This window comes from Photinus pyralis, unplaced genomic scaffold, assembly GCF_008802855.1.
Source record: "Photinus pyralis isolate 1611_PpyrPB1 unplaced genomic scaffold, Ppyr1.3 Ppyr1.4_LG9, whole genome shotgun sequence".
In the NCBI taxonomy this organism is placed as follows: Eukaryota; Metazoa; Arthropoda; class Insecta; order Coleoptera; family Lampyridae; genus Photinus; species Photinus pyralis.
In genome coordinates, this window is record NW_022170878.1 from 7,115,637 (window position 1) to 7,142,395 (window position 26,759).

At 42.4% G+C, this 26,759-nt stretch overlaps 5 protein-coding genes and 1 long non-coding RNA gene across 10 annotated transcripts in view; 4 read left to right on the top strand and 2 right to left on the bottom strand.

The window, feature by feature from the left end:
* The window catches only part of LOC116180128 (titin), a 36,442-nt gene extending 33,933 nt beyond the window's left edge, over positions 1 to 2,509 (top strand). For all 5 annotated transcript variants that reach the window (XM_031499981.1, XM_031499982.1, XM_031499978.1 and 2 more), the window contains 2 exons: positions 50 to 1,864; positions 1,935 to 2,509. In XM_031499981.1, coding sequence (XP_031355841.1) covers positions 50 to 1,864; positions 1,935 to 2,182 — 2,063 coding nt within the window. In that variant the 3' untranslated portion in view covers positions 2,183 to 2,509. The remainder of the gene's footprint in view (positions 1 to 49; positions 1,865 to 1,934) is intronic.
* A 4,936-nt stretch (positions 2,510 to 7,445) lies between these two features.
* Positions 7,446 to 10,027, top strand: LOC116179965 (sodium-coupled monocarboxylate transporter 2-like). Its single transcript, XM_031499788.1, has 7 exons — positions 7,446 to 8,219; positions 8,271 to 8,493; positions 8,539 to 8,679; positions 8,723 to 8,938; positions 8,985 to 9,255; positions 9,300 to 9,442; positions 9,487 to 10,027. Exons 1-7 carry the CDS (start codon positions 7,763 to 7,765, stop codon positions 9,776 to 9,778), a joined length of 1,743 nt encoding a protein of 580 aa, XP_031355648.1. The 5' UTR covers positions 7,446 to 7,762; the 3' UTR covers positions 9,779 to 10,027.
* A 4,877-nt stretch (positions 10,028 to 14,904) lies between these two features.
* Positions 14,905 to 15,675, top strand: LOC116181268 (ankyrin repeat domain-containing protein 49-like). The gene is made up of 3 exons (XM_031501578.1): positions 14,905 to 15,017; positions 15,068 to 15,373; positions 15,418 to 15,675. Exons 1-3 carry the CDS (start codon positions 14,939 to 14,941, stop codon positions 15,612 to 15,614), a joined length of 582 nt encoding a protein of 193 aa, XP_031357438.1. The 5' UTR covers positions 14,905 to 14,938; the 3' UTR covers positions 15,615 to 15,675.
* Positions 15,676 to 15,678: 3 nt separating this feature from the next.
* Positions 15,679 to 16,602, bottom strand: LOC116180757 (RE1-silencing transcription factor-like). Its single transcript, XM_031500879.1, has one exon. It carries the CDS (start codon positions 16,600 to 16,602, stop codon positions 15,679 to 15,681), a length of 924 nt encoding a protein of 307 aa, XP_031356739.1.
* A 2,172-nt stretch (positions 16,603 to 18,774) lies between these two features.
* On the bottom strand, positions 18,775 to 19,651 carry LOC116181271. The gene is made up of 2 exons (XR_004147226.1): positions 19,555 to 19,651; positions 18,775 to 19,498 (listed from the first exon to the last, which is right to left on the bottom strand). It is a non-coding gene; the product is annotated as an uncharacterized LOC116181271 (long non-coding RNA).
* Positions 19,652 to 20,884: 1,233 nt separating this feature from the next.
* LOC116180517 (pyrimidodiazepine synthase-like) lies at positions 20,885 to 21,888 on the top strand. The gene is made up of 2 exons (XM_031500551.1): positions 20,885 to 21,098; positions 21,148 to 21,888. The coding sequence occupies exons 1-2, from the start codon at positions 21,074 to 21,076 to the stop codon at positions 21,846 to 21,848; spliced, it is 726 nt and encodes a 241-aa protein (XP_031356411.1). The 5' UTR covers positions 20,885 to 21,073; the 3' UTR covers positions 21,849 to 21,888.
* The last annotated feature ends 4,871 nt before the right edge of the window (positions 21,889 to 26,759 follow it).

Sequence of the window (26,759 nt, forward strand, 5' to 3'; positions counted from 1 at the left end):
CATGGCTGTCAGAATCGCTTCGCTTTGGCTTTATACTCACTTTTCGCAGGCAGCATCGCTTCCCCCGTTATTCCTGAACCCGAAGTAACCCGCTCCCCCTCGCCATTCCCCACAATTCCAGATGTCACCCTTGAGACACCTAAACCGGAATCGCCAGTACTACCACCGGCACGTCCCGCTTCGCCTTTCGTGTGCATACCAGACGTACAAACCAACCTAGACCTACTCACCGACGACATCCACTCCTTCCAAGATCAACTCCCGCTAATCTCCAGCTTGGATCCCCCCATGTCATTCCCGACGATTCCAAACATCGAGCTAAACCCGGAGATCATCGAGCGCGACATCGTCACGCTACGAACGACGCCGATCCCCTTCCCCTCGCGCGAACCCTCCCCCGAAAGAGAACCCGAGATCGTCCCCAACCCCTCCCCCTTCCCGATGATACCCGACTTCTCCCTCCAAAACGCGCCCAGGCCGTTCACGCGCGGCCTTCCCACCCGCACCTACGCGCCCGTCTCGCTAACCGGCAAAAGGTACCCGCTACATCCAGAACCTCGCCCCGCCACCCCCGTCGAAAAGCCCGAGTTTAATTTCGCGTCCGATCCCGAACAGAAGGTCATCGAGCGTGAGTTCGACGACGCGTCCAACGTGCACACCCTTCAGGGCGAGCTCTTCGAAAGCATGGGGCACTACAACGCCAGCGAAACGCGCCCCCCGCTCCCCGTCTTCGTGCCGAAGGACGAGCGCAGCTTCTCCGAGCGCGTGCGCGATCAGTTCGAGCGGCAGGTCAACGTGCAGTACGCGCAGCTGAGCGACGAGAGCGAGGTGAAGAAGATGCTCGTCAAGATGAAGCACGTCCAGTTCGGCATTGACAATTTACCTTGCGATGAGCCCAAACCGCTCGAAACTCCACCTCCAGAAGAACCAAACGAGCCGATCGAAACTGAGCCCGAACCGGTCCAGGAATTAGATTTACCTCAGGAGGTGATGAAGCCAATCGGAGTTCTCCCGCCGGAAATCGCCGAGCTGGTCGTAAAAACCGAGCCGAACCATATCGAGATTACACGCTACGAAACCAAAAAGGACCTAAACGTGGAGAAGCGCGGGAATTTCGAAATCGAGAGTCCCAAGTGTAAGAAGCCGCCTTCAAGCGTGGCAGGAGCCCGACCGTTATTCGGCCAAATGGACATCAACGCCGAATTTAAAAAGGCGCTCGGTAGGAAGAGCCGATCCGAGCCGAAGGTAAAAATTCGCCGATCCGAAGTGAAAAACGAGCAGGAGCTCGGGGACGGCTCGAAGCTCTCCAGCCAGCTAACGACGAAGGAAGTCGCCGAGATACGAACGATCGCGAAGACCGACGACGAGGAGATCGACCAGATCTTCTACGAGAAGGAGCGTGAGGTGGAGATGGACCTGCAGGTGAAGCGCGAGGAGTTGGTGATGCCCGACGGTACTGTTATACCCATTGCGAGCAGTGTGCGCGTCGAGTACCCGCCCAGGCATCTACTACGAGGCGACACCAACAAACTTAGCGATGATCTTCTAGTGGAGAGCTCGAAGCAGATGATCTACGCCCAGGCAAGCCACGACGATGACGAGGAGATGTACAGAAAAGTACCGGTACGGCACCTAATTCAAAGCTTCGAGGAGTCTGCGATGCCCCCAATGCGCTACAAGCAGATTAAAGACGTGACCGTCGTGCAAAGCGTCATGGGTGACCAGATCGTGCAGCAAACCACCCAGCACGAACAGCTCCTGAGGCAAGCGGAGGAAGACTTTGAAAACCTCTACACTGTCACGAACACCACAACCGAAGGCTTCCAACGATCCTCAATCCCCGATAACCTCGCTTTGGCTCAAGGCAAGCTTGCTAAACCCAACCCGCGCAACCCCCCCCCCCCCCTAACCGCGTCTCTCTCTCTCTGTTTTAGAACCACCATCAAGTCCGCTACCTCAAAGCAGACGCGCCCCCACCTACAAACCGGAGCCGCCACCCGCCGTCTTCGTGCCCAGGGAAACCACGACGCCCACCTACGAAATCTACAACATAAACCAGAGCACCCCGCCCCCGCCCCCCCGAAAGTACGGCAGCTTCGTCAACTACAACACGGCCCCGCGCGGCTGGGGCCAATCGGCGGTCTACAAGCCGATCAGTTACGCCGACTACTCCGACTTTTAGCCCAGAAAAAAAAAATTGTTAATCTTCAATGTAAATATTATCGATGTTAATGGACGCTTCATTTCTTCTCGATCCTTTTCTTCAGGATTGTAGACATGAGATGCGATTATCGCTTTGTACGCAGCGCGAAGGGGGAGGGAGAGAGAGAGGCATATATATTTTAATCTCATGTGTGTAATAATTTGTGATGTTTTTAGTAAGGCACAATTCTGAAGGTTTTTTTGCGTTATTTTATTTTTTGAAAGCGCCGAGCGCCATGTTGATATTTTCAAAGTATTTACCATATGTATTACTTACCAGAGTGTAATTATTAAAATGTGAAAGAAGGGCGTGGCTTTGTGGACAACCTTAACAAGGGGGGGGGGGGATATAAATTTCGAAAAATTATTAGAGGAATATACAAATTTCGAAAGTAATAGGTATTCTGGCCCAGTATTCCTATGACGTCCTCGCTTTCTTATCAGGAGATCATAATGAAGAATGTGTAACTAAATTGCACAAATTTCCTCTAAAATTTTGCTTGCTTAGGCAATTAAATACAAAAAAAGAACGCAGTCACAATACAATTTTTGGTCTACAAAGCTACCACGTTTAGAGTCCGATTTCGTGACCTCCTCGCTTTTCTTTGTACGGAGATCATCATTTCATAAACAAACAAATTGCAAAAGTCAGAGAATTCCCTTCTATCACAAGAGCATCGATAAAGAAGACTACCCCGTTAATCGGATACAGCTAAATGAATCAACTCCTGCGCCCCTGATACAGTGCGTCTTATTCTATAAAGCACGTACGCCGTTTTGAGAGATATACGTAAAGACCTCTTTTCTTGTTTATTATTTTTACAGGATGTAAAGTGCCCCCCCCCCTCGGATCCCTCGATTTGGTTACGCCGTGGTCGTTTGTATCAGGAAATCATAATTTCATAAACAAATGAATTGCAAAAATGAGAGGGTTGCCTTATATCACAAGAGCATCGATAAAGAAGACTACCCCGTTAATCGGATACAGCTAAATGAATCAACTCATGCGCCCCTGATACAGTGCGTCTTATTCTATAAAGCACGTACGCCGTCTAGCTCGTTTTGAGATATATACGTAAAGACCTCTTTTCTTGTTTATTATTTTTACAGGATGTAAAGCGCCCCCCCCCCACCCCCTCGAATCCCTCGATTTGGTTACGTCGTGGTCGTTTGTATCAGGAAATCATAATTTCATAAACAAATGAATTGCAAAAATGAGAGGGTTGCCTTATATCACAAGAGCATCGATAAAGAAGACTACCCCGTTAATCGGATACAGCTAAATGAATTCTCATGCGGCCCTGATACAGTGTGTCTTATTCTGTAAAGCACGTACGCCGTCTAACTCGTTTTGAGAGATATACGTAAAGACCTCTTTTCTTGTTTAGTATTTCGACAGGCAGTAAAGAACCCCCCCCCCCTCCTCGGATCCCTCGATTTGGTTCCGTCGTGGTCTTTTTTTATCAGGAAATCATAATTAAAGATGCATGAGTGGATTCGCGAAATGAATGGTTACCATAGTATTCCCCCCCCCCCTCCCCCCATCTCCGTGCAAATGGGCTCTTATCTTTAAGAAAGCGAATGCCTGCAAATAAAGTTGCTTATGCAACCCTGATACCAAGCGGTAATACTTTTTCCTAGCGTTTTTTACTAAAAGGAAAACCTGCATAGGAAGAAAAGTACGACGTTTTCTTATCGGGAAATAATAACTTTTACTTGAGAAACAGGAGAGCATAATGGTGAGTAAGCATGATACAATGATCGTTTTTCCACAATTGTGAAACAAGTGAAGACGACACGGAGAGTACAAACACCGATAACGGTTTCACAATATTGAAAATACGTTTGAAATCTACCAGTCTTAGAGCAGGAGAACGTTGTCACATGGGGAGGAGGGGGGGGGGGGTGATACAAACATTGTTTAATGCATTTGTTGACTCAAAACACATCGAATACGGGTCAATTAACCAACTCATGCAACCCTGACACATTTTCCGCAGCCTACAAGGCATGAGTGTCGTCGGAGTTGCCTTAACATCTAGATTTCGTGACCTCCTGGCCTGCCTCTTGGCGTCCTTATCAAAAGAAGAAAAAGAAACACCGGCCAAATGCTTAAGGAACACATTTCATTGACTTCTCTGTATCAGGAGAGCATGCGCTCACACCTCCCTACAACTCTAAAACTGTTACAGGATACGGGATCAGCCATCTCATCAGGAGAGCATAATTGTTTATTGTCTCTCTCTTGTTATGGGCCCTCCACAAGAGCTATTCATCTCTATTAGGTGAAGAGGGGCAAATCAATCATTTCATGCTCTCCTCATACAAATTTTTACAGCTTTCAGGGCACACCGCTTAGTTTAATAAAGGCTCTTGATCCGCTTGACTTATTATCAGGAGATCCTAGCTAAAGATGACGTAATGACTTTGAAAAATACCCACTTCATGGTTCTATTAAAAGTGCAATGTTGCAACTTGCTTGTTTTAGTATCAGGAGACTAGAGTTAGAAATTTAAGAAAAGATTCCCAGAATCTTTTCAACTTCTTATGTCTCCTAATAAAAAAGATTAGATTGAGGAGTGGAATATAGACAAATGGATCAACTCATGTCATCCTGATACAGATGTTTACAGTCTATACAGGTCGCGATTTGATTGACCTGTTTAATTTTTTATCAGGAGAGCATAATTAAAAATGTACGGATCGATGCCATGAACAAAAAGCCACCACACTTTTCCATTGAACTTTTCATCCCCCCAAACAGAACAGATTAGATAGACATCATCTTTACTTGTGGAATGGAATATGATGAAATGGATCAACTCATGCGATCCTGATACAAATTTTCATATCCTACAGGGCACCTATGCAGACTGGTTTACTTAAAAGTTTGGTTTTTTTACCTGCTTTATTGTCAGGAGAGAATGTACAAATAGATACCAAGAATCAAAGGGTGCCACACTCCTCTCTTCTACTCTTTATCTCCTTTAATAGAAGAAATTAGATAATGAAATCCTTTTCAATTCAAGAATGGAATACGGTCAAATGAATTAACTCATATCATCTTGACACAGACCTTCGCAGCCTACAGGCTGATTTTGTAACCCACGTACATGGTTTCGTATCAGGAGATCATGGTTTAAAAAATACGAATAGATTCCATGAATTAATTGATGATCAAGGGATATTTTATATATTGAGTGAATTAACTTTCACTAGATGGCTAGTTTCCTTTTATCGTCGTGTATAATACAAACCGTCTTGTATAGCAGAAGCCATTGTAAAGCTTCTGACAATTCTGAATTTAACTTAGACGTCAAAAATAGCAGACTATTCTGCCATCGCGGCCGTTTCCATGGAAACAGCATTATCATATGTTCTGAACGTCATTTTATATCGTGCTCCGCGTCCCATTTGACATAAGAATCACAGAAATCATTAGAATGCGTAATCATCTGTTTCACTTTATCTACCCATGCGGTTAAAGTGCGACTTAGCCTACTCATTCAAACCTTATTATTTAATTTAACTCCTTCCTTTAACTTTTCATCTCCCCTAATACAAGAGCTCGGATGAAGGAAACCTTCATTCAGGAATGGAATACGGGCAAATTAGTCAATCTCTGACGCCCTGATTTAGCAACAGGGCACGTGAGCCGCTTGATTTTATTAAAAAAAGGCTCAATTTCGTAAGCTACTTGACTTCTTAACAGGAGAGCATAACTAAGGGTGAATGAATGGGTATAATACTTCTCTTTGGAACCGTTTATCTTGGCCGAAGGTGTAAGGAGCGTGGTCCGGCGTACGGGGAAGAATGTAACACCAACTTTCATTTGGGTACACAGGAAAATGAATCCGCTTATGTAACCCGGATACCATTTTTTACGCCGCCAAAATCGCTTTAAAAGCTCGATTTCGTTCCGTCTTCTTACCAGGAGATCATAAAGTGGATTCGAAAATTAAGAGACACATTACTTTTCCCCTGAACATTTAATTGCTCCTGGTAACCGACTGGGATAAACAAGACCTCTTAAAGAATCAAATTCGAGAGAAATATTCACCTCATGCAACCCTGGTATGGGATTTTTACAGCTGACACTGCCCGAGTCACCATAATTGCTCAATGTTTTTTATCAGGAGATCGTAATTCAGAACGTATGAATGAATTCGAAAAATAGAGGGAACATACTTTTCCCTTGTGCTTTCTATCTCTTCTAGCAGAAGCGCCTACATAAAGACATTTTTGATTTAGGTATACGGAGGAATGAATCCATTTATGAAACCCTGATACGCCGCCAAAATCGGTTTAAAAGCACGATTTCATTCCATCCATCAGGAGATCATACCTAAAGATGCGTAAAGGGATTCTAAAAATGAAAGGCGCAAATTCTTTTCCGCTAACGGTTGATTTCTGCAAGACCTCTTTAATTAAGGAATCAAATAAGTGGGAAGGATTAATGTCATGCAACCCTGACATGGATTTTCAAAATCGACACCTTAAATTTAGCGACCTTTTTGTTTCTTATCGGGAGATCATAAGTAAGAATGTTTGAATGGGATCACAGCATTAATGGCAGCATACATTGCACCCTAACAATTTTTTCTCTCCTAGCTGGAGAGCGACCTCTTTCATTATTAAAAAATTGAATTCAATCCTCAACTTTCGATCACAAAAGCCAAAATGAAGCAAGTAATGGAGCCCTGATACAATTGTTTGTACACTTTTCTTCCAGGCAGAATTGAATACGAGCATAGGAGTCAGCTTATGTAATCCTGATACAATTCTTCGCGATCTACTTTCACCTCGCCCTTACTCGTCATTGAATACCGAATTCAATCTCATAAGTCAACTTCTGCAATTCTGATACAACTTAGAACAGCTTATAGGGCACGTCCGAGACCCTTTACGTGTATGTAGTCGTGACATCCTAGCTGTAACGAGCAATATTCATTTCCTGCAAGGCACGTACGCCGCTAACGGCACGAATCCGCGATTTCCTAACTTTACTATCAGGAGGTCGTGCCTGATGAATTAATTGCATGAATTTCGTACGACCAAATCAATGCCCCCCCCCCCTGCTCCTCGCGTTCTTATCAGGAAATCATCCCACGGAGGATCGCATAAATTGAGCCTACATGAAACGCTGTTGTATCTGTATCAGGAGAGCATGCGCTAAGAAAGTTACAAACGCACCTAAACGCTCATTACGACAGAGGAGTTTTCGTAATCGCAGCACTGCGACCCTGTTCTTCAGGTCACTAGGTTACTCTGGCTTATAGTTTAAAAACTATCAGGAGAACATAATATGGTCTGACGTGCAGCTTGTTTAAAACCTAAAAGAATTCGCTAGAATCGTAAACCGTGTCGACAAAGGAACAGGAGAACACGCAACCTATTTTATCTCAAAAAATGGCCACAGGCGCCGAGAAGATGACGCAAATCTAAGCAAATAAGGAAAATAAACCAAGGAAGGCCGACCGTCACCTAATCAAATTTATGGCGCTGATACGGAGCGAAATGTGACAAAGGCAAACAGTAGCGCTACGACCCGGATGAGAAGATGAGCCAGCCGTTCTTCTCCTGGGCCGACTACGCCTTCTTCTCGGTGACAATCTGCACCAGCCTGCTGATAGGCGTCTACTACGGATGCTTCGGTACGAAACAGAAGACCAAGGAGGAGTACCTCCACGGCGGCAAGCGGATGAGGTCGTTTCCGGTCGGGATGTCTCTGGCGGCGAGTCACCTTTCAGGTATAACGATGCTGGGAGTACCGGCGGAAATCTACCTGTACGGCACGCAGTACGCGATATGTCCGATAACCGTGGTGCTGCTTATGGTCACGATCGTCTACGTCTACCTGCCGGTCTTCTACAAGTTGCAGCTGCCCAGCAGCTACGAGTATTTAAAGTTGCGCTTCGGGCACGAGCTTCGGACTTTCGCCTCGTGCCTTTACGTTCTCTCGGCGATTCTCCACGTGCCTATCGTGATTTACATTCCGTCACTGGCGCTAACCCAAGGTCTGTCCAGGTTCAGGTGGCATAATGGCAAAACTTACGGTGGTGTTTCAGTGACTGGTTTAAATCTGTACGTAGTCAGCACGCTCATCTGCTTGGTGTGCATCTTCTATACGACTCTGGGCGGGCTCAGGGCTGTGGTGCTCTCCGACACCATCCAGCTGAGTATTACGATCAGCACGATGCTGATCGTAATCGGGATCGGCACGTACATGTCCGGGGGATTCGTGAAGATCTGGAGCGACGCGAGTGATCGCGATCGAATCGAGCTGTTCAAGTAAGTTACCGGAAGAGTAGTGCCCCTCACTTGCTAGGCTTGCAGCATGAACTTCAATCCGACGGTGAGGCAGACATTTTGGGGGGTCGCGATAGGAATGTGGGCGACTTTCGTCGGGAATTTAGGCGTGAATCCGTCCTCAGTACAGCGATTCTTGTCTCTGCCCACGTATACCGCCGTAAAACGGTAAGCGCACCAGGTCGTAGTGGATCACCAGGTTAAATTGCAGGGCGGCCATTGTGTTTGGGGTGGGAACTGCTATCACGAAGGTGGCCAGTTGCTGGATTGGTCTCATTCTCTTTGCGACGTATATGGATTGCGACCCCTTCTCCCTGGGGAAGATTAACAGGGTTGACCAGATGCTTCCCTACTACCTACTGGACGTGGGGCGTATCAAGGGGCTTCCCGGACTCTTCGTCGCTGGCGTCTGCGGAACCGCGCTCAGGTAGTCTCGCTCGCAAAATTCCAATGAGTGCGATCCAACATTTCAGCTCAATGTCCACCTCCATCAATACGCTATCACTAACAGTCTACGAAGACTTCCTCAGGTCTAGACTTCCCAGTCACATCTCCACCAGGACGACCAATCGGATACTCAAGGTAATCGTGGTGATCAGCGGGCTGCTGTGTTTGGGGCTGATATTCGTCATTGAAAAGCTGGGCGGAGTGGTTCAGATCTCCTTGAGTTTCCATGCGGTGACCCACGGACCTCTTCTGGGCCTCATCTCCTTGGGAATGCTATTTCCAATCGTAAATAAGAAGGTAACCCTCGAAACTCCAGCTCGAGCTAAGACGGTTGCTTCTAGGGGGCCCTCTGGGGAGGAATCGTTTCGTCAGTTCTTACCGCCATGCTCGTCTTCGGCGCCCAGGCCTACATTTTCATGGGGAGGGTCAAGCACGCGTATAAACCGATGTCGACGGAACACTGCGACGCCAACATCACCATCATGTAAGCGCCCCCGATCAACCATATACTTAGACCACGAATTTCAGATCGAACCCCTCGGAGGCGGATCCCGAGAAACCGCCGCTCATATTCCAGATATCGTTCTACTTCTACACGCTGATCAGCGTAACGATCGCCATCGTCGTGGGTGTTTTAGTCGGCTGGTGGACGAGGACGAAGGACGATCCGAAGGTGGAGCGCGACCTGTTAAGTCCGGTAATCTACCGCTTCCTTTCGCGTGAAAATTCGGCGCAGCAAGAGCTCGCCACTTACGAATCGGTCGAAAAGGCGCTGGCGAATGTAACCAGTGGTGCAGACGAGGAGAAGGTCAATAAATGAGATTATATTGTAATAGGAAATTTAGATGACAACAGATCCCACGTTTTATGTGTCCCTGATACAAACTTATCTATTAAAAAATTCCGTATCAGGGTTGCAGAAACGTATGTGTAATATATTGTAAATCACCGCCATTTTCCACAGAATTGTCATATCACTATTATGTTCTCCCGATACTAATTTTGTTATAAAAATTCTGTTATCCTGCTGTAATTTTTTTCAATCTCTAATAGACGTAATATTAATTCACAAGGTGTTCTAGGTTTTATATGCTCCTGATACAAATTTCTGTATTAAAAAATTCTATATCAGGATCTCAGAAGCGTAAAAATGTGCAAAATTTAAAATTACAACATTGTTGAAATAAATGGCATGTCAAAATCATAGGCGCTCAAGTGTTATTCATATTTGCTGGCAAGTGCCTTCATGTTCGCCTGATAACAAGGAATCAAGGAAAATGTAAAACGATCCAGCTCGCGCATAAATTTTTATTATCAGGGCCACAGAAACAAAAGTAAGGGTAAAATAGTGACTGACATCTTTTGATTATTATGTTCTCCCGATACAAGTTATTTGTCAGAACCCCACAGACGCGAGTCAAATTTATACAAAGATACCTCTTCATACACTATGTTCACTTAATACAACGTTCACTGCAGAAAATACACCCAGGAACAGAAGAATTCAAGAGTAAAATTTAGTATCACCTAATAAAATGTCGCTTAGGACTATGGAACGAGATGAAAAAGTTATCCTTACTTATTATGTTCGCCTAATACAAATTTTTGATTTAAAAAATATTGTAGCAGTAGAGAAGGTGTAGATAGTTCGCTATCAAATGAGGACTATAGAAACTCAAACTGTGAATATGAATCTCTTTTAAAATTACTTTCTTACGTATTCTGTTATCCAGATACAAACTGCCCTTTTAAAGAATACTGTATTAAGAAAAGAAAAAATGTTCTGTATCCTGATAGCATTTCGCCTTTGAAAAATAACTTATCAGAGCCACAGAAACTCAAGAAGAGTAAAATTTATTGGAAGATACCATCTCAAGTATTCTTTTCTTCTAATACATTTTTTTGCAATCAAAAGTATTGTATTGGGAGGAGAGAAACGGACGATGGTATACAATGCAATGGAAAACTATCATCAAGTTCTTACCAGGGGCATAGAAACCACTAGAAGAAGTCTTTCAACATCTCCTGATCAAATTTTGCTTAGTAGGTGATTAGGGTTATAGAAGCAAAAAAAATGTAAAATTTATTCAAACATGACGTATCAGGATCACAGAACCTCAAGGACGCGTAAAATATCTTCTCGAATATTATATTCTCCACATACAAATTTTTGTTCAAAACATTTGTATCAACAGGAGAGATACGCACAAAGACGTAAAATCTACGAGGAGATCATCATCACGTATTATGCAGTCCTAATAAAATTTTGTTTTTAAAATGATTTATCAGGACCACAGAAACTCAATGAGGTGTTAAAGTAATTGGAGAACGCTTTTTAGTGTATTATTTTATCTTAATTCGAATTTACTCTTTTAAGAAATATTGAATTAGGAGCAGAGAAACGCAAGATTTAAAAGTTACTGGAAAAGAATCACACAATGTGCCCTCCTAATGCAAATTTCTAATTTTAAGGAATACAAGAAGCAGAGAAATGTAAAATTTATTGGAAAATACTCTTCAGCTCCCATGTCTTTCTTTTATTAAAGATTTGATCAGGAGCAGAGGAATACAAGGTAAAATTTATGGACATATACCTCCTTAGGTATAGTACTCGAAAAGCGAGAAGATTCTACTACAAAATGCTATATCACGCATTATGGTTCCCTTATAAACAATATTGTATCAGGAGCAGAGAAGCTCAAAAACACCAAGTTGAAAGGCAAATATCAATACGCCGATTATGTCCTATCAAAATTTATGGATGAAGTATCTTCTCACGTATCCTGGTGCAAACTCTGGTTTCAAAATGTTGTATCAGGATTACAGGAACACAAGAAAGTGTAATACTTATTGACAAGCACCATGTATTATGTTGTTGAAATACAAAGGCCACTAAACAATGTTTATATCAGGATCATAGACTCTCAGAGGTGTTTAAAATTTGTTGACAAGCAACTTCTGACGCGCTATGTTCTCCTAATACACTAAAAAGATTCAATTTTTAGTGACCGACATCTTTTGTTTGTTATATACCGCAGATGCAAATAGTAGAATCGATCACAGAAACCGAAGAGCCCCTAAAATGTATTGACGAGACCTCTTATTACGTATTACGTTCTCCGGTTTTAATTTTGTCGCATCAGGATCACAGAAATATAGAGAAGAGAAATGTATTCTTTCCTTCCAATACATTTTTTTTTATTCAAAAGTATTGTATTAGCAATCTTTCAACATCTCCATATCAAATTTTGCTTTAAAAAGTAGGCGATGAGGATGTAGAATTTACTCCTCAAGTATTACGTTTTTCAAATAGAAATTCTCTTGGGAAGCACATTATATCAGCAGCGTGGAAAAACAAGAAGAGGTAAAAATACGTGTAACTTAATGTAAAAGCAAAGTAAAACGATACAGATACACAAGAAATTTACGGTAATGTCAAAATTTAATACGATACTTACAAATGCAACTGGCGAAGGTGCAAAAACAAATAGATCGCCCGAAATTAAGCGTTTACCTTTTATCGAAAGTCCATTTCGAGCGGGCAGTAACCGGAATTCCCATTTCGTACGCGTATACCTTCGATACGTCCAAGTTTTTAATTAATTACTCCTTTCCCCAATATCGGAAAAATACGGGATCGACGTCAGACTTTAAGTTTTTTAAGCGCGCTTCTTTTGAGATAACGCCCAGCTCAAACGGACGGGTTTTTCTGTAACTCATTAAAATTAATTGCTACTAATTATACTCAGTTACTTTGCCGGACGGAAATTTCGGAAAACGGAGTTCTTGTCCCTTGGAATTTAAGTGCAATCGGCGAGGTCAACATAACAAGCTGCTATCTGTAGACGCACCGCCTTCAAGTCGTAAAACAGCTTTTCTATTCTGGTTTTACGTTTAACATTGGAAAACTAAAATCGATTAATTGATAGTTAACGGATCTAAAACTTAACAACATTGATTATCTCTCTTCTTTCCTGGTGGCTGTATAAACAATTTAAATATTTTTACAGGAAATGTTGCAAAACTGATCAATTGAATACTTACGTGCGTTATCGGTGGTAAAACAAACAATTAAACAAAATAAAAACGCTACCCTCGTCCAAGGTTATTTTTACAACCTTGGCCCTCGTCTACTACAGCAAATAAGTAAATTCAAAAACTACGGTTTCTTAGTAACGAAACGGCTAATTTAAAACGCTTGTAGATACCGGGTGGTCAGCAAAGCTGTCGACTCCATAAACACACGGTGTGGTCATAACTTCGAGTATAAACAGCTACAGGATGGTAAACGGGTGATTCGTTACAAAAGTAATTGGAAAATACTTTCTCCTAATACAAATTGCTCTTTTAAAACATATTTGACCCTTAAAAGGGTCTTAGAAGATTTTCAAACACTTAAAAAGTGCAGTAAAGGATCAGTTCTTAAAAATCCTTAATAAACGTTTACTAGTAAAATCTCTAGAGACGGAACAATTTCAAGGGTTCGAGAAATTTTTTGGAGGCTTCGCGAGTCTCTTGCAAGCTTTTGAAAATTTTATACTATTCTTAAAGATTGTTAAAGTCTAGTAAGCTTTTAAGGACTCAAAAAAAGTCTTAAAGGCTATTCTATTAAGCTCTACTAATGCGTATTACTAACGGTTTTAAGGGACCATTGGAGATTCTTGAAAGGACTAGAAACCAATTTCGAAAAAAAATTCAAAGGGCTGTAATTTTTGAACTAGTAGCCCAATCTTGGAACTGTTTGAAATTATGGATTCTACAGGCCACATTCTATAAGAAAATTTTTTTCCGGGTCGATCTGAGACAATTTTTTTTCGGGCCTCAAAAAAAGGCAGTGTACAACCTTCCTTTTTTACCAAAAATCGACTGCACCAAAATTTCTCGGGAAAACACTTTTTCTTATTAATTTTGGTGCGTAGAATCCAAAACAATTCGTACTTTTTCGATCAGACTTCTCAATCAAAAGTTATAGACTAGAAACCAATTTCGAAAGAAAATTCAAAGGGCTGTAACTTTTGAACTAGTAGCCCAATCTTGGAACTGTTTGAAATTATGGATTCTACAGGCCACATTCTATAAGAAAATTTTTTTTCCGGGTCGATCTGAGACAATTTTTTTTTCGGGGCTCAAAAAAAGGCAGTGTATAACCTTCCTTTTTTACCAAAAATCGACTGCACCAAAATGTCTCGGGAAAACACTTTTTCTTATTAATTTTGGTGCGTAGAATCCAAAACAATTCATACTTTTTCGATCCGACTTCTCAACCAAAAGTTATACACTAGAAACCAATTTCGAAATAAAATTCAAAGGGCTGTAATTTTTGAACTAGTAGCCCAATCTTGGAACTGTTTGAAATTATGGATTCTACAGGCCATATTCTATAAGAAAATTTTTTCCGGGTCGATCTGGGACAATTTTTTTTTCGGGCCTCAAAAAAAGGCAGTGTATAACCTTCCTTTTTTACCAAAAATCGACTACACCAAAATTTCTCGGGAAAACACTTTTTCTGATTAATTTTGGTGCGTAGAATCCAAATCAATTCGTACTTTTTCGATCAGACTTCTCAACCAAAAGTTATACACTAGAAACCAATTTCGAAAAAAAATTCAAAGGGCTGTAATTTTTGAACTAGTAGCCCAATCTTGGAACTGTTTAAAATTATGGATTCTACAGGCCGCACATTCTATAAGAAATTTTTTTTTCCGGGTCGATCTGAGACAATTTTTTTTCGGGCCTCAAAAAAAGGAAACTCTTACAGGTTTTAAACCCTTTAAAAAACGTTGTTAGATTCTTGGAGGTTTCGTGATTCTAGTTTGGGCGGAACATCTACATAGAAGCCTCTTGAAGAAGCTGTTGAACACAGTTAATTTTTTTGTTAAAAGCGTAACAAGTAGTTCCATGTCTGTACCAAAGTAGTTTAAATGCACCGTGAAATAATACTTTGCACCTACTTACCACATAACCACAAAATTGAAGAAAAATGGAAAGCAGCGAAAGATTTCTCGTAAGCGGTTGGGATGATGACCTAAACGACATCGACGAAGAGCAGCATCCCCACGGTACCACAAACGGGAAGACAATTTCACTTGTTCACACGTCTCACTTGCAGAAACCCCCGAGAAGGAAATCCTGTGGGCCTCCGAAAAAGGCAAGTTGGACGTGGTGCAGCGCCTGCTCGACTCCGACCGTAACCTTGTCCACGTCACCGACTCCGACGGTTACACTCCATTACATCGCGCCTGCTACAGCGATCACGTCGAGATCGTCTCGTTCCTCCTGGCGAACGGCGCCTCGGTCTCGGCGGTTACGCAAATGAAATGGCAACCTCTGCACTCGGCGTGCCAGTGGAACAACGTTAACTGCGCCGTTCGTTTGCTACAGCACGGTGCGGATATCAACGCCGTTACCGAAGGAGGTTGGTTTGGCGTAATGGCAGACGTTTAAAGTGAACTGTTCTAGGTCAAACCCCGCTACACATCGCCGCCTCGCACGGTGCCTCGTACAAAACTATCGAACTGCTCCTGATGCATCCCTACATCAAGCCCGAAATGAAGAACAACGGAAACGAAACTGCTTACGATATTGCAAAACGTAGCTCTAAGTATTATCACATTTTTGATATGGCACTCCCCGCTTTGGGAGGTATTCACGTTTAATTAACAAGTGTATTCGACTATCAATTTAATAGTAACGTGATTTTAATACATGCAGTTACTAAAGCTAAGGTAACCCTTCATTTTCCCCGCGACTCGCACTTTCTAAAACGTGCAGCTGTCTCCAATGGGAAATCAAGTTCGTCTTCCACCTCGTAGCGAAGCTACATTGTTCGCAACGAAACTCCCTAGACATCTGACGCTTAGTTCCCATGTGCTGCCTCCGCACGTGACGCAAAAGATAAGTCTTTAACTTCGTGACGAACTCGCAAAAGTTACAATTGAAAACCTCCAACTGTTGGTGGGTTTGCACGTGTCGTGTTAAGTTTCTTTCGTACTTCGTCGAGAAATTGCACTGATCGCATTGAAATTTCTTTGACGAGCAATGGACTGTCACGTGTTTGGTGAAGTTTATCTCGCAGGTCGTCGAGAACGCACACTTGCGGCAGTTGAACTTTTTCAGGCCGTGATGCGTTTCGGTGTGCCTGATTAAGTTCCGTTTGTGCTTCGTGGCGAAATCGCACCGGTTACATGTGAATCGTGTCAAACCGTGATGCGCCTGGACGTGTCTGGTGAAATTTCTCTTGTGCTTCGTGGCGAAATCGCACTGTTCACACTTGAACTCCTCCAATCCGCTGTGTCCCTGCAGATGGCGGGTGAAATTTCGTTTGTATTTCGTAGTGAAATCGCACCGTTCACAATTAAAAATTTCTAAAGTGTCGTGCATTCTGAGATGGGAATTTAAGTTTTTCCTCCATTTTGTCGTGAAGCCACATTGAAAGCACTTGTGCAGAACTAGATCTTCAAGCTTAGGGGTAGCTTCCTTGGGAGAAGGTGCACTGTACCGTTCGTACACCTCGACCTTACAAAAATCTTGTATTGTACGTGCTTCAACCATTTCATGACTGCCTCCAATAATTTCAGGTGCATCTTCTTCCACTTTTACCTCATCTTTAATAATGGGCTTATCTACAGCATCCCCTGAGAACATACTCTCTACTTTCTTACTTTCTCAGTAAAAGAAAACCATAATATATTCGAGACATTGGAACTAAAAAGGGGGACAGTAGAACTACGGACCTCATTCATACGCGCTATACAGAGCGGCCAGAAAAGAATCACTTTTCCTTACTAGCTTTGTTTATTCGTTGTTCATGAGATCGTTTCAAGTTGTACGTAACTAGCTAATTCATATGGTGTAAAATCGTAAAAAATGTCTACAGACTCTAAAGACGTGTGCGGAGCCTATACGATTATTAATTTCGAGGGCACTCTTAAAGTGTTTCACAGTTTTCTATTTTTTTTTACCATTTGCACCAGCAAATTCCAGCTGAGCTTAGCTTAAGCATAGCTTAAAGTGTATGAGAACGATTATTTTAAGTTAAGCTCCGCTTAAATTTGTGGGTTCAGACGGCCATAAGAGGACTTCTTTCGAAAAGACTCAATCTGGGAATGTTCCAAACCCTCCGGGTTTCCCATAAATTGCTGGAAATCTTTAGGACCCCCATGGTGTTTTTGGGGAACGAACACATGCTTATGTTACTATCTTGGTAAAGGATCACCGAACCTACTCTCTTCTCTGGGGGGTTTCCCATACCCCCAGACGCCTTGGTGCTTCCAAAATGTTCAAAACCCTAAAAATCCTTATGCAGATTTGAGAAAAAAAAGATCCTTATGTTGGTTTCCTGGGAAGAGCTCACAGAATCTTCCTTTCTCCTGGGAGGATTCGACATCTTAAATAACCTCCAGGACACATATACGTTCCTATTTTGTTAAAGATTTACCGAATCTCCCTTTCCTGGAGGATATTCCAGGCCCCTCGGTCGTGCTATGTTTTGCCCCAAAATATTCCCAGCCCCGAGGATCCTTATGTTGCTATTTTGGAAAACATTTACCGAATCCCCCTTTGTTCTTGGTGAGTTAATTATTCGATGCCACCCAGATTGAGAAGTCTGATCGAAAAAGTACGAATTGTTTTGGATTCTACGCACCAAAATTAATAAGGAAAAGTGTTTTCCCGAGAAATTTTGGTGCAGTCGATTTTTGGTAAAAAAAAGGAAGGTTATACACTGCCTTTTTTTGAGGCCTGAAAAAAAAATTGTCTCAGCTCGACCCGGAAAAAAAATTTTCTTATAGAATGTGGCCTGTAGAATCCATAATTTCAAACAGTTCCAAGATTGGGCTACTAGTTCCAAAGTTACAGCCCTTTGACTTTTCTTTCGAAATTTTTTTCTAGCCTGTAACTTTTGATTGAGAAGTCTGATCGAAAAAGTACGAATTGTTTTGGATTCTACGCACCAAAGTCCAAAATTAATAAGAAAAAGTGTTTCCCGAGAAATTTTGGTGCAGTCGATTTTTGGTAAAAAAGGAAGGTTATACACTGCTTTTTTTTGGGTCTTGAAAAAAAGATTGTCTCAGATCGACCCGGAAAAAAAATTTTCTTATAGAATGTAGCCTGTAGAATCCATAATTTCAAACAATTCCAAGATTGGGCTACTAGTACAAAAGTTACAGCCCTTTGAATTTTCTTTCGAAATTTTTCTCTAGCCTATAACTTTTGATGCTAATTATTACCTCAAAATGTTGAAAGCCCTAAAGATCCTTACGTTGGTTTTTTGCGAAAATGTCACCGAATCTGCCTTTTGTTTCCTTGGGATATTCCATACCCTCCAGACCCCACGGTGCTGCGATTTGCCTCAAAATATTCTCAGCCCCGAGAATCCTTACGTTTCTATTTTGGTAAAGGGTCACAGAATCTTTCCCACGCCCCCCCCCCCCCAGATTCCCGGCCCGTGTGGCGCAGTTCAGTTGAAGCTGGACTGTGGTACTAAGGGTCCCTGGTTCGGGCATGGATATTTGTAAATGTATAGTGGGTTCTTTTACAGTGTGGCACTTGTTCTTTGGGTTTAGTAGACACTTTCCTAGTCACGTTGGTGGTAATTTAAACACAGACAGACAGACACGCATTCGTGACCTTGACCCTGTACTACCCTTTTCCTAAAGAGAAACCTGAAAATGGATTCCTTCTTGGGCTATTTGAAACAGGACGATTCCTTCATGTTGTGCCAACCCCATCCTAACTATCCCTTCCCAAACCAAATCAACAGCAGTGGTGGAGGACGGAACCAAAGTCAGTGACCTTGCAACAGCTGTAAATTTACAATTTAAACACCCAGCTTTTATGTTTATTTATCTTTTATGTTAAAATGATAGCCAGCATCCTGTCCTGCGTCTATTTTAAGAAGCCAGCATCACTCCGCCAAAATGCAACGTGTCGTAAAGAGGCGCCTTACCTTCCTACTAGCCGGTACGATTATCGCCGTCAGTTACCTGCTATTCCGATGTCACCTCTACGATTATCAGGAGTCCGCGATAATCAAAAACGTCGCCCCCGCCAACGTTTGGGAGTACGTCGCGGACTTCGGGAACATGAAGCATCTCAACCCGACAATGTGAGGCCACACGAACGGGACAATTCCCGACTTAACTTTCAATTTTAGAGTGGAGTTCGACATCCTCTCCGAAAGCGGTAACTACAACAGGTGGCAGTACTCGGCCGAGTACACCGAGAATTTGTCTCACTGGCCGTACCTGAGCAACAGGGCGGTCGCGCATTTCGACGTCAGCTCGGAACATGGCACTTACTTCATAGTGTCGAATCATCACACCTGCATGCTGGGGGGGCTTCTGTGCCGTAAGTACTGCACTGGTGCGTCATCGGTGAGAATAACTGGAAGATTTCAGTGAGATCGACCAGCGTGTTTAAGTTCACGAAAAGTTTAGCGGGCACCGTCTGCCTGGAGAAGATTCAGTACCAGTGTCCGTTTTTGATGGCCCGATTTTGCGAACGAGAGGTGATATTTCAACGGCGACACATTTTTCAAAATCTAAAAGCGCATTTTGATAAATAAAAACGTTTTGCTTTAGTTGTTTTTCTTCTTACACATCTCACCTAACCTAAAACCACAGAATAGGCAGCCACACTTTGAGAAACACATACACGGTGTATCAAAATTAAGAAGCCTATAATTTTCATACGCAAAACGTCATGACAAATCTTCCATACGAACGACAGCACTGTAATATGAGCAAATGCAGCGTTGCCAAGTCATAGCACGGCTTGTAATTAAAACCGGTGAGCTAAAAAAAAACAAGCGCGTGAAAAGTAGAGATTTTACCAACTCTTTGCTACCTCATCCATTTTTGCTGTATCCCCACACAGGCGGCGGTGCTACGTTTTCGGGTTTTCTCCCAAAATGTTCAAACCAGATCCTCCTGATAATTTTTTTTTTTCGGGATAAGGTTCCTTCCCTTGGAGGTGGAGTGTGAAGGTGAGGGAAGATTGTATACCAAATTAACCAATAACATAAGGACCTTGCACATTTTGGGCGAAAACGTTGCACGGGGGCGGGAGGGGGTCTGAAGTGGAAGACAGAACCGCGATAAGGATCATGAAGCCTTTCGAGTTTTGACAGAAAACGAAAGAAAACCTAGGAAAGAAAGGTTCAGTGCCTTCTTCCCCAAAAACCAAAAGAATTTAAGGCCTTGAATAATGAATATTTTCGGAGATACGTAATACCGGGTGGTTTGAGGGGGCAGAACTGGTTCCAAAAAAATAGAAGATATTGTGCCCCTTTCCCAAAAAATGATCTTAAGTACTTTCAACAAGTTGGTGGGAAACGTAGCACCGGAGTGTCTGGGGAACTGGAACTTTTCGGGATTGGGGAGACGTATCACGGCTTTATGCTTATGTTTTTTAAGCCTTTTAAAAGCTCTTAAGGACTCGACTTCAAGGGCTCTAGACGACTTGTTGAATGGTTTAAAGAGCATTAAAACGTTGTGGAAATTATTGAAGCTTCTTGGATAGACAGCGTTTATCATGACCCACGAAGGCTCTTAGGGACCAATAAGCTTCTTAAATAAAGCATCATTGGGATATTCCAAATGCGGAACTTTTAACACCTTTACATCAAACAGAGATTTATTTAAGTTTTCCTCTTTCCAAATACGTAACCTAAAATGGTCCATAGGTTAGAATTAGTACAACTCATTTATTCAAACATAAGTAAATACTTACCGTTTTTCTAATTGTTGCTTATTGCCAGTAGTTTTAGTTCCTAATTCCTTTAGCACACATTTTAACTCTTGTATACTCATATTTCTTATTCTTTACTCACACTAATACGAAAATACACAGAGATCAGCTGATCCAATACCAAAGTGCGACAACAACCGCCTAGCGGTAGAATTCAGAACTAAAAGAGTGTAAGTGGTCTATTATCCCAGTAGTTTTCAAAATACCTACTTCACGAAAGAAAAAAATATATTCTGTGGTATCGCCCTTAGTGCAATTTGATGGTCTGTGGTGCAATCTGCAATCGACGAGTTCAAGGTTACTAACCTGAAGACTGAGAACTTCATTCATGGTTAAATTGTCACATTCCCAGTGATTCCCTTGCAACATGAGCGCCAAACATTTAGCAACCGGTAATACAGTCCCTTCTAATCCAATTCGATTTCTTAAGGACAATTTTAGGTTCGGAAAAACCGCCGAAAGTCGAAGGAAAATTGCGCCTCTACTCCATGGAGTACTGCCCTTACGCCCATCGCGTACGTCTGGTCCTTCTCGCGAAAAACGTCCCCCACGACATCGTCAACCTAAACTTGATCAACAAACCGGAGTGGTACAAGGAAGTGCATCCCGAAGGAAAAGTGCCGGCGTTGGACATCGGCTCGAAGATCGTCGTCGAAAGCTTGGATATCGCCGACTATTTGGACGAGCACTACCCCGACCCTCCTCTGTACCCCGCCGAGCCGCCGGCGCGCGAACAGGACAAGGAGCTAATGAAAAAGTTCGGCCCGCTCGGCGGTGTCTTCTCCAAGCTGATCGCGGGGCAAGAGAAGAAATCGGCAAAGGAGTGGCTCGACGAGCTGACTCCTCACCTGCAGGTGTTCGAGGACGAATTGAAGAGGCGTAACACGACGTTTTTCGGCGGGGACAATCCAGGGATGGTCGACTACATGCTGTGGCCGTGGGGTGAACGAGCCGGTACCGTTGCGATAGTTCTGGGTGAGAAGCTGCCGGTTGGCGCCGATGACTTTAAGTTGTTGCGGGCCTGGATGAAGACTATGCGAAAAGTTCCAGTTGTGGATAGCATCCACCATGGGCCGGAGAAGTATTACAAGACCGTTTTGATTAAAACTGCTGCCATTCCTCCTGATTACGATAGTATTTAATTGTCAATCTATTGAGTAATAAAATATGTCTTGCAAATAATTCCCTCTTTTTTGTTTGACAATTCAACTCATGTATAAAAAATTGCATAAGCCGCAGTGCAATTGTCACTTTGCCAGCGGCAAAAGTTACCTGCATCTTTTCCAGCGACAAATGCACTAGTGGTTTTTTCACTATTCATTTTCGAACCAATTATCGCATTATCATTTCCCATATGACTAGTTTGACGTCTGTCAATAATTAAATAGTTTGGTGAATTTCTTGTTCGTTAAATTGTCCTGCCGAATTACACTCGAGGTTTGTATTTATGCCGAGTAAATTTGGGTTGTTGCAACTCAAATCTGTTTCCTTTTAGCAATTGAACTCGAAAAACTGTCAACCTAAAAATGCTCCACCTGCGGTGTCAATTCAACTCATGTATAAAAAATCATAAGCCGCAGTGCAATTGTCACTTAGCGGCAAAAGTTACCTGCACAGTTTTTCTCGTCTAATTGCTAGGCAACAGAATTACACTTCCGATAAATTTGGGTTGTTGCACAAATCTGTTTCCTTTTAGCACTCGAAAAACTGTCAACCTAAAAATGCTCCACCTGCGGTGTCGCATTTTTATTAGTTGACAGTTTTTCTCGTCTAATTGCTAGGCAACAGATTTTCATTACCTTAACAACCCAAATTTACTCGGTAAAATACAAACCTCTTGTGCAATTATAAGTGAGAAATTTACGCCAAATTTGAAAATAAGTTATTCGCAGAATTCTAACCTCAATATGCATTAGGACTACTATCGATAACTCATTTGAACTACTTTGTGTTGGTGTAACTACTTAGAATAACAAATCAAGTTGGAAAATTGGCAACGCTTGACACAGTTTTTAAATGTAATGAGGTGCGGGTGGTATTAGTGTTAGCCACAATTACCTCCCCCAAAAAAGCATCATAAGAACCAAACGTAGCACCGTGGAGTTTAATACCACCCAGGAAAGAAAGGTTCTGTGTAGCACCGAAGAGCCAAGCTTTTCGTGCGGACCTTTGAAAACTTCGAAAGCTTTAAGAGGTTTCAAAAGAGAATATCCCTCAAGAAAGGAGAATTCAGTCGACCATTTCCGGAAGACCATCATGATTCATGATGTGTCTGACAGCTGTGAAATTTTGGGAGGGACGAAACTCTACAGTTCCTCTAGTCCTTAGGATCCCTATGATTGTTTTTTAGAAAAGAGCCATCAAGTTTTCCATTTTGTCTGGGGGTATTCTATGACCTCTCTCCCTCCCCACTCTAGAAAACAGGTGCTACGTTTTCCACCAAACTGTTGAAACTACCTAGGATTTGTTTGAGGAAAAGAACACCAACTCTTCCATTCAAGGTGGACATTCCAGAGTCGCCAAATCTTCCTCGCGCACCTGGGGACTATTCCATACGCCCCATACACCCCCAGAAAAGTGCTTAAATATTTATAGTCATACCTGAACCTTAAACTTTCTTACGCACCCTATCACCGGGGAGTCTGGAGGGTGTTCTAGGCCCCCTAAGAATGAAAAGTTAGGGTAGCTCTTTCTCAAAACACCATCACATAGAGTATGGTGTACGAGGGAGATTTTTTGTCAACAGAATGCTTATGATTGAAACGCCTCTCATTTTTGTTTTCCTGGGGCGAAGAGTTTGGGGGGGGGGGAGGAGATTTGATAACTCGAAACTGTCGTACAGATCCTGCTGAGGAATGCCCCTTAGAAAGGAGAAGGTTCGGTGAACCATTTTCAAAATAGTAACAGAAGGATCATCGGGGATGAGAACATTTTGGTTACAAATGTGGCACCGGAGAAAGCGGGGGGGGGGGGGGGAAATGGCCCATTACTAAAGAAACGCATTAAGGTCCTCGGGACTGAGAACATTTTAGGGCAAAACGTGGCGCCGAGGTCCTGGGAAGTATGGAATCCCCCCCCCCCCCCCCCAAGGAAAAATGGAAAATTCGATGGCCTTTCCCCACGAAAACAACATAAGGTTCTTTAGGGATTTGAACCCTTGAGAACAAACCGTTGCACCGGGAGACCTAGGAGGTATATGGAATAAATATCCCCAAGGAAAAAGAGAGATTCGGTGACCTTTTCTCAAGAAACCGTCATTAAGATCTTTAGGGCTTGGAACATTTTGGGGCAAAACGGAGCACCGAGGGGCCTGGGAGTCTGGAATACTCCCCAGGTGTAAGAGGAAGATTTACTGCCTTAAAATGTTCAAATTCAGCAGAATTCTTATGATACGTCACTCAATCTTCTTGGAAGCGAATTCTTGGAGCGAAGGAGGGGGAGGGGGATTTGATAATTCAAAACTGTCTTAAAGATCCTGAGGAATAGCCCCCAAGAAAGAAAGATTCGGTGACCCATTACCAAAATAATAACATAAGGATCCTCGGGACTGGGAACATTTTGGAGCAAAACGTAGCGCCGAGGTTCTGGGAGGTAAGGAATACCACCCAGGAAAAAGAGGGAAATTCGGTTACTACCCAAAAAACCAACATAAGGACCTTTAGGCCTTTGAACATTTTGGAGCATAACGTAGCACCGGAGGTGTCTAAAGAATATGGAATACTCCCCAGGAAAGGGAGTTTCGGTGACCCATTGCCAAAATAGCAGCATGAGGTCCTAGGGGCTGAGGACATTTTGAGGTAAAACGTATCACCGAGAAGGAAAAACAAGTTAAAAAGTAATCGTAAACGATTTACATAAAGCGCATTTCCACTTGCATTCATTTCCCATTTATAAGATGCCACTTCTGTTAAAATCGTAAAAATCCGGCCACAAATATGAAAGATAGCGTTGCACATGGGCAATCCATTGTTGACGTGCTACTTCAATTTCAGTTTATGAGAAGAATTTCATTTCAATGCTTTTCTAAATAAGAAAGTTGGAACTGCGCATGCGCAAACCTAAATTTTAAAACTAATGTTAGATTTTCCTTTGTTCCAAGCGCCTAAGTATCAAATTTCACTTAAATAGTTTCATAGATAAAAAAGTTGGCACTGCGCATGCGCAAAATAAAATTTTGAAACTGGCGCTAGATTTTCCTTTATTCCAAGTGCCTATGTATCACATTTCATTTAAATTCTTTTTCCTTTATCCCAAGTGCCTATGTATCAAATTTCGTTTAAATTCTTCCATAAATAAAAAAGTTGGCACTGCGCATGCGCAAAACCAAATTTTGAAATTTGGCGTTTGATTTTCCTTTATTCCAAGTGCCTATGTATCAAATTTCATTCAAATACTTTTATAAGTAAAAAAGTTTGCAATTCGGTTTATAAATGGTCGAGATGCGAAAAGGGCACTGTGAATTTTGAATCGATTCGATTCAACTTTTGGCATTGCGTATTATATGGCTAAATCTATGCCCATATTGAATTTCATGCAATTCAGTTCATAACTAACGGAGATGTAAAAGCGATCGAACATTTCTAAACAAAGTTATCGTTCACACGGACAGATAGATGGACAGACAGACAAAGGAACAGACGGACAGACCAACAGGCAGACAACAGATAGCAATGCAAAATTATAAACGATCTCTAGGATCGTTAATAAACGGCAAAAGTGTAAAATCATGGAACATGTAAAAAACGGTTTTTTGTTTTTTTTACAATAACTTTTTTTGTAAGCGGTACAGAAAAAATTCCTTCTTTGGTACAAGACTCGACACCATAACGAACCAAATAGCGAAAAAAGAAGAACAATAGCTCTTAAGATAAAGAACTAGTAGCGCCGCAAAGTTAGCGGACGGACGGTCGGACGGACGGACGGACGGACAAAGTGGCCACAATAGCGCATTTTTTTTTATTTTTGTGGAAATGCGCTAAAAAGAAAGGCCTCCCGGGAAAAAAGGTAAATTCGGTGACAACTTCCCTTTTCCCAACTGACCCTTTTCCAAAAAAAGGTCCCAAAAGGGATTATATCTCAAGAAGAGGCAACAAGTATTCAGTCGCCCCTTTCCGAAAGACCATCATGATGTGTCTGAAAGATATGCACCTTTTGGGGGAAAACAAAGTAAGTACAGGGGTCTGGAGCGAATACAATTCTTGCCAGTCCCTCGAGTCCTTAGGATTAATTGTTTTTTAGAAAATGGGCCACCTAGTTTTTTTTGGTATTCCATACCCCTCCTCCTTCCCTCAAAACTGTTGAAACTACTAGAACCTTTTTTAGGAACCCAGACTACCCGATGCTATATGTTTCGCACCAAATTGTTCAAGGGGAGTCTGGAGGGTGTTCTAGACCCCTTAAGAAAAGGAAGGTTCAGGTAGCTCTTTCCCCAAAAACCATCATGATGATGGTCAGTACTTTGAACATTTCGATGGAAAAGGTGATACTGGGGGTGTCTGGGAGGGTATGGAATATCCCCCAGGAAAGAGAGATTCAGTGGCACTTTTTCAAAATACCAACATAAGGATTCTCGGGGCTGAGTTTTGGGGAAAAAAGTGGCGCCGAGCGTCTGGGAATATCCCCCGCGAAAAAGGGAAACTCTATGACTTTTTCCCAAGAAAACGTCATAATGATTTTTAGGGGTTTGAAAATTTTTGGCCAAAACGTTGCACCGGGGTGTCTTAGAGTATGCAATATCTTCCAGGAAAGAGAGATTCGGACACATTTCCAAAATAGCAACATAAGGATCCTCGGAGCTTTTTGGGACACAGTGAGGTCTGGGAGGTAGGAAAATAGGGAGATTCGGTGACCTTTTCTAAAGATACCATCATAAGGATCTTTAGGGATTTAAACATTTCAGAGTAAAACGTGGTACAGGGGGATCTGGTGAGTGAAATGAGTCCGGAAAAGACTCATTTTATGGACACTTTTGAGTCCGTAAAGTAGGTCTTTTTGGGAGCGTGTACAAAAAATTAAATTTTTGAGAAAAGCTTCTCTAATTTAATTGCGCAAAC

Excerpts from the sequence above, each read along its gene's own strand:
- LOC116179965 (XM_031499788.1), top strand. The coding sequence starts at position 7,763 with ATGAGCCAGCCGTTCTTCTCCTGGGCCGACTACGCCTTCTTCTCGGTG. Across the intron at positions 8,939-8,984 it reads GTCTGCGGAACCGCGCTCAG|CTCAATGTCCACCTCCATCA; the intron begins GTAGTCTCGCTC and ends CCAACATTTCAG. Across the intron at positions 9,256-9,299 it reads TTCCAATCGTAAATAAGAAG|GGGGCCCTCTGGGGAGGAAT; the intron begins GTAACCCTCGAA and ends GGTTGCTTCTAG.
- LOC116181268 (XM_031501578.1), top strand. The coding sequence starts at position 14,939 with ATGGAAAGCAGCGAAAGATTTCTCGTAAGCGGTTGGGATGATGACCTA. Across the intron at positions 15,018-15,067 it reads CGAAGAGCAGCATCCCCACG|AAACCCCCGAGAAGGAAATC; the intron begins GTACCACAAACG and ends TCTCACTTGCAG. Across the intron at positions 15,374-15,417 it reads CAACGCCGTTACCGAAGGAG|GTCAAACCCCGCTACACATC; the intron begins GTTGGTTTGGCG and ends GAACTGTTCTAG.
- LOC116180757 (XM_031500879.1), bottom strand. The coding sequence starts at position 16,602 with ATGTTCTCAGGGGATGCTGTAGATAAGCCCATTATTAAAGATGAGGTA.
- LOC116180517 (XM_031500551.1), top strand. The coding sequence starts at position 21,074 with ATGAGCGCCAAACATTTAGCAACCG. Across the intron at positions 21,099-21,147 it reads CGCCAAACATTTAGCAACCG|GTTCGGAAAAACCGCCGAAA; the intron begins GTAATACAGTCC and ends GGACAATTTTAG.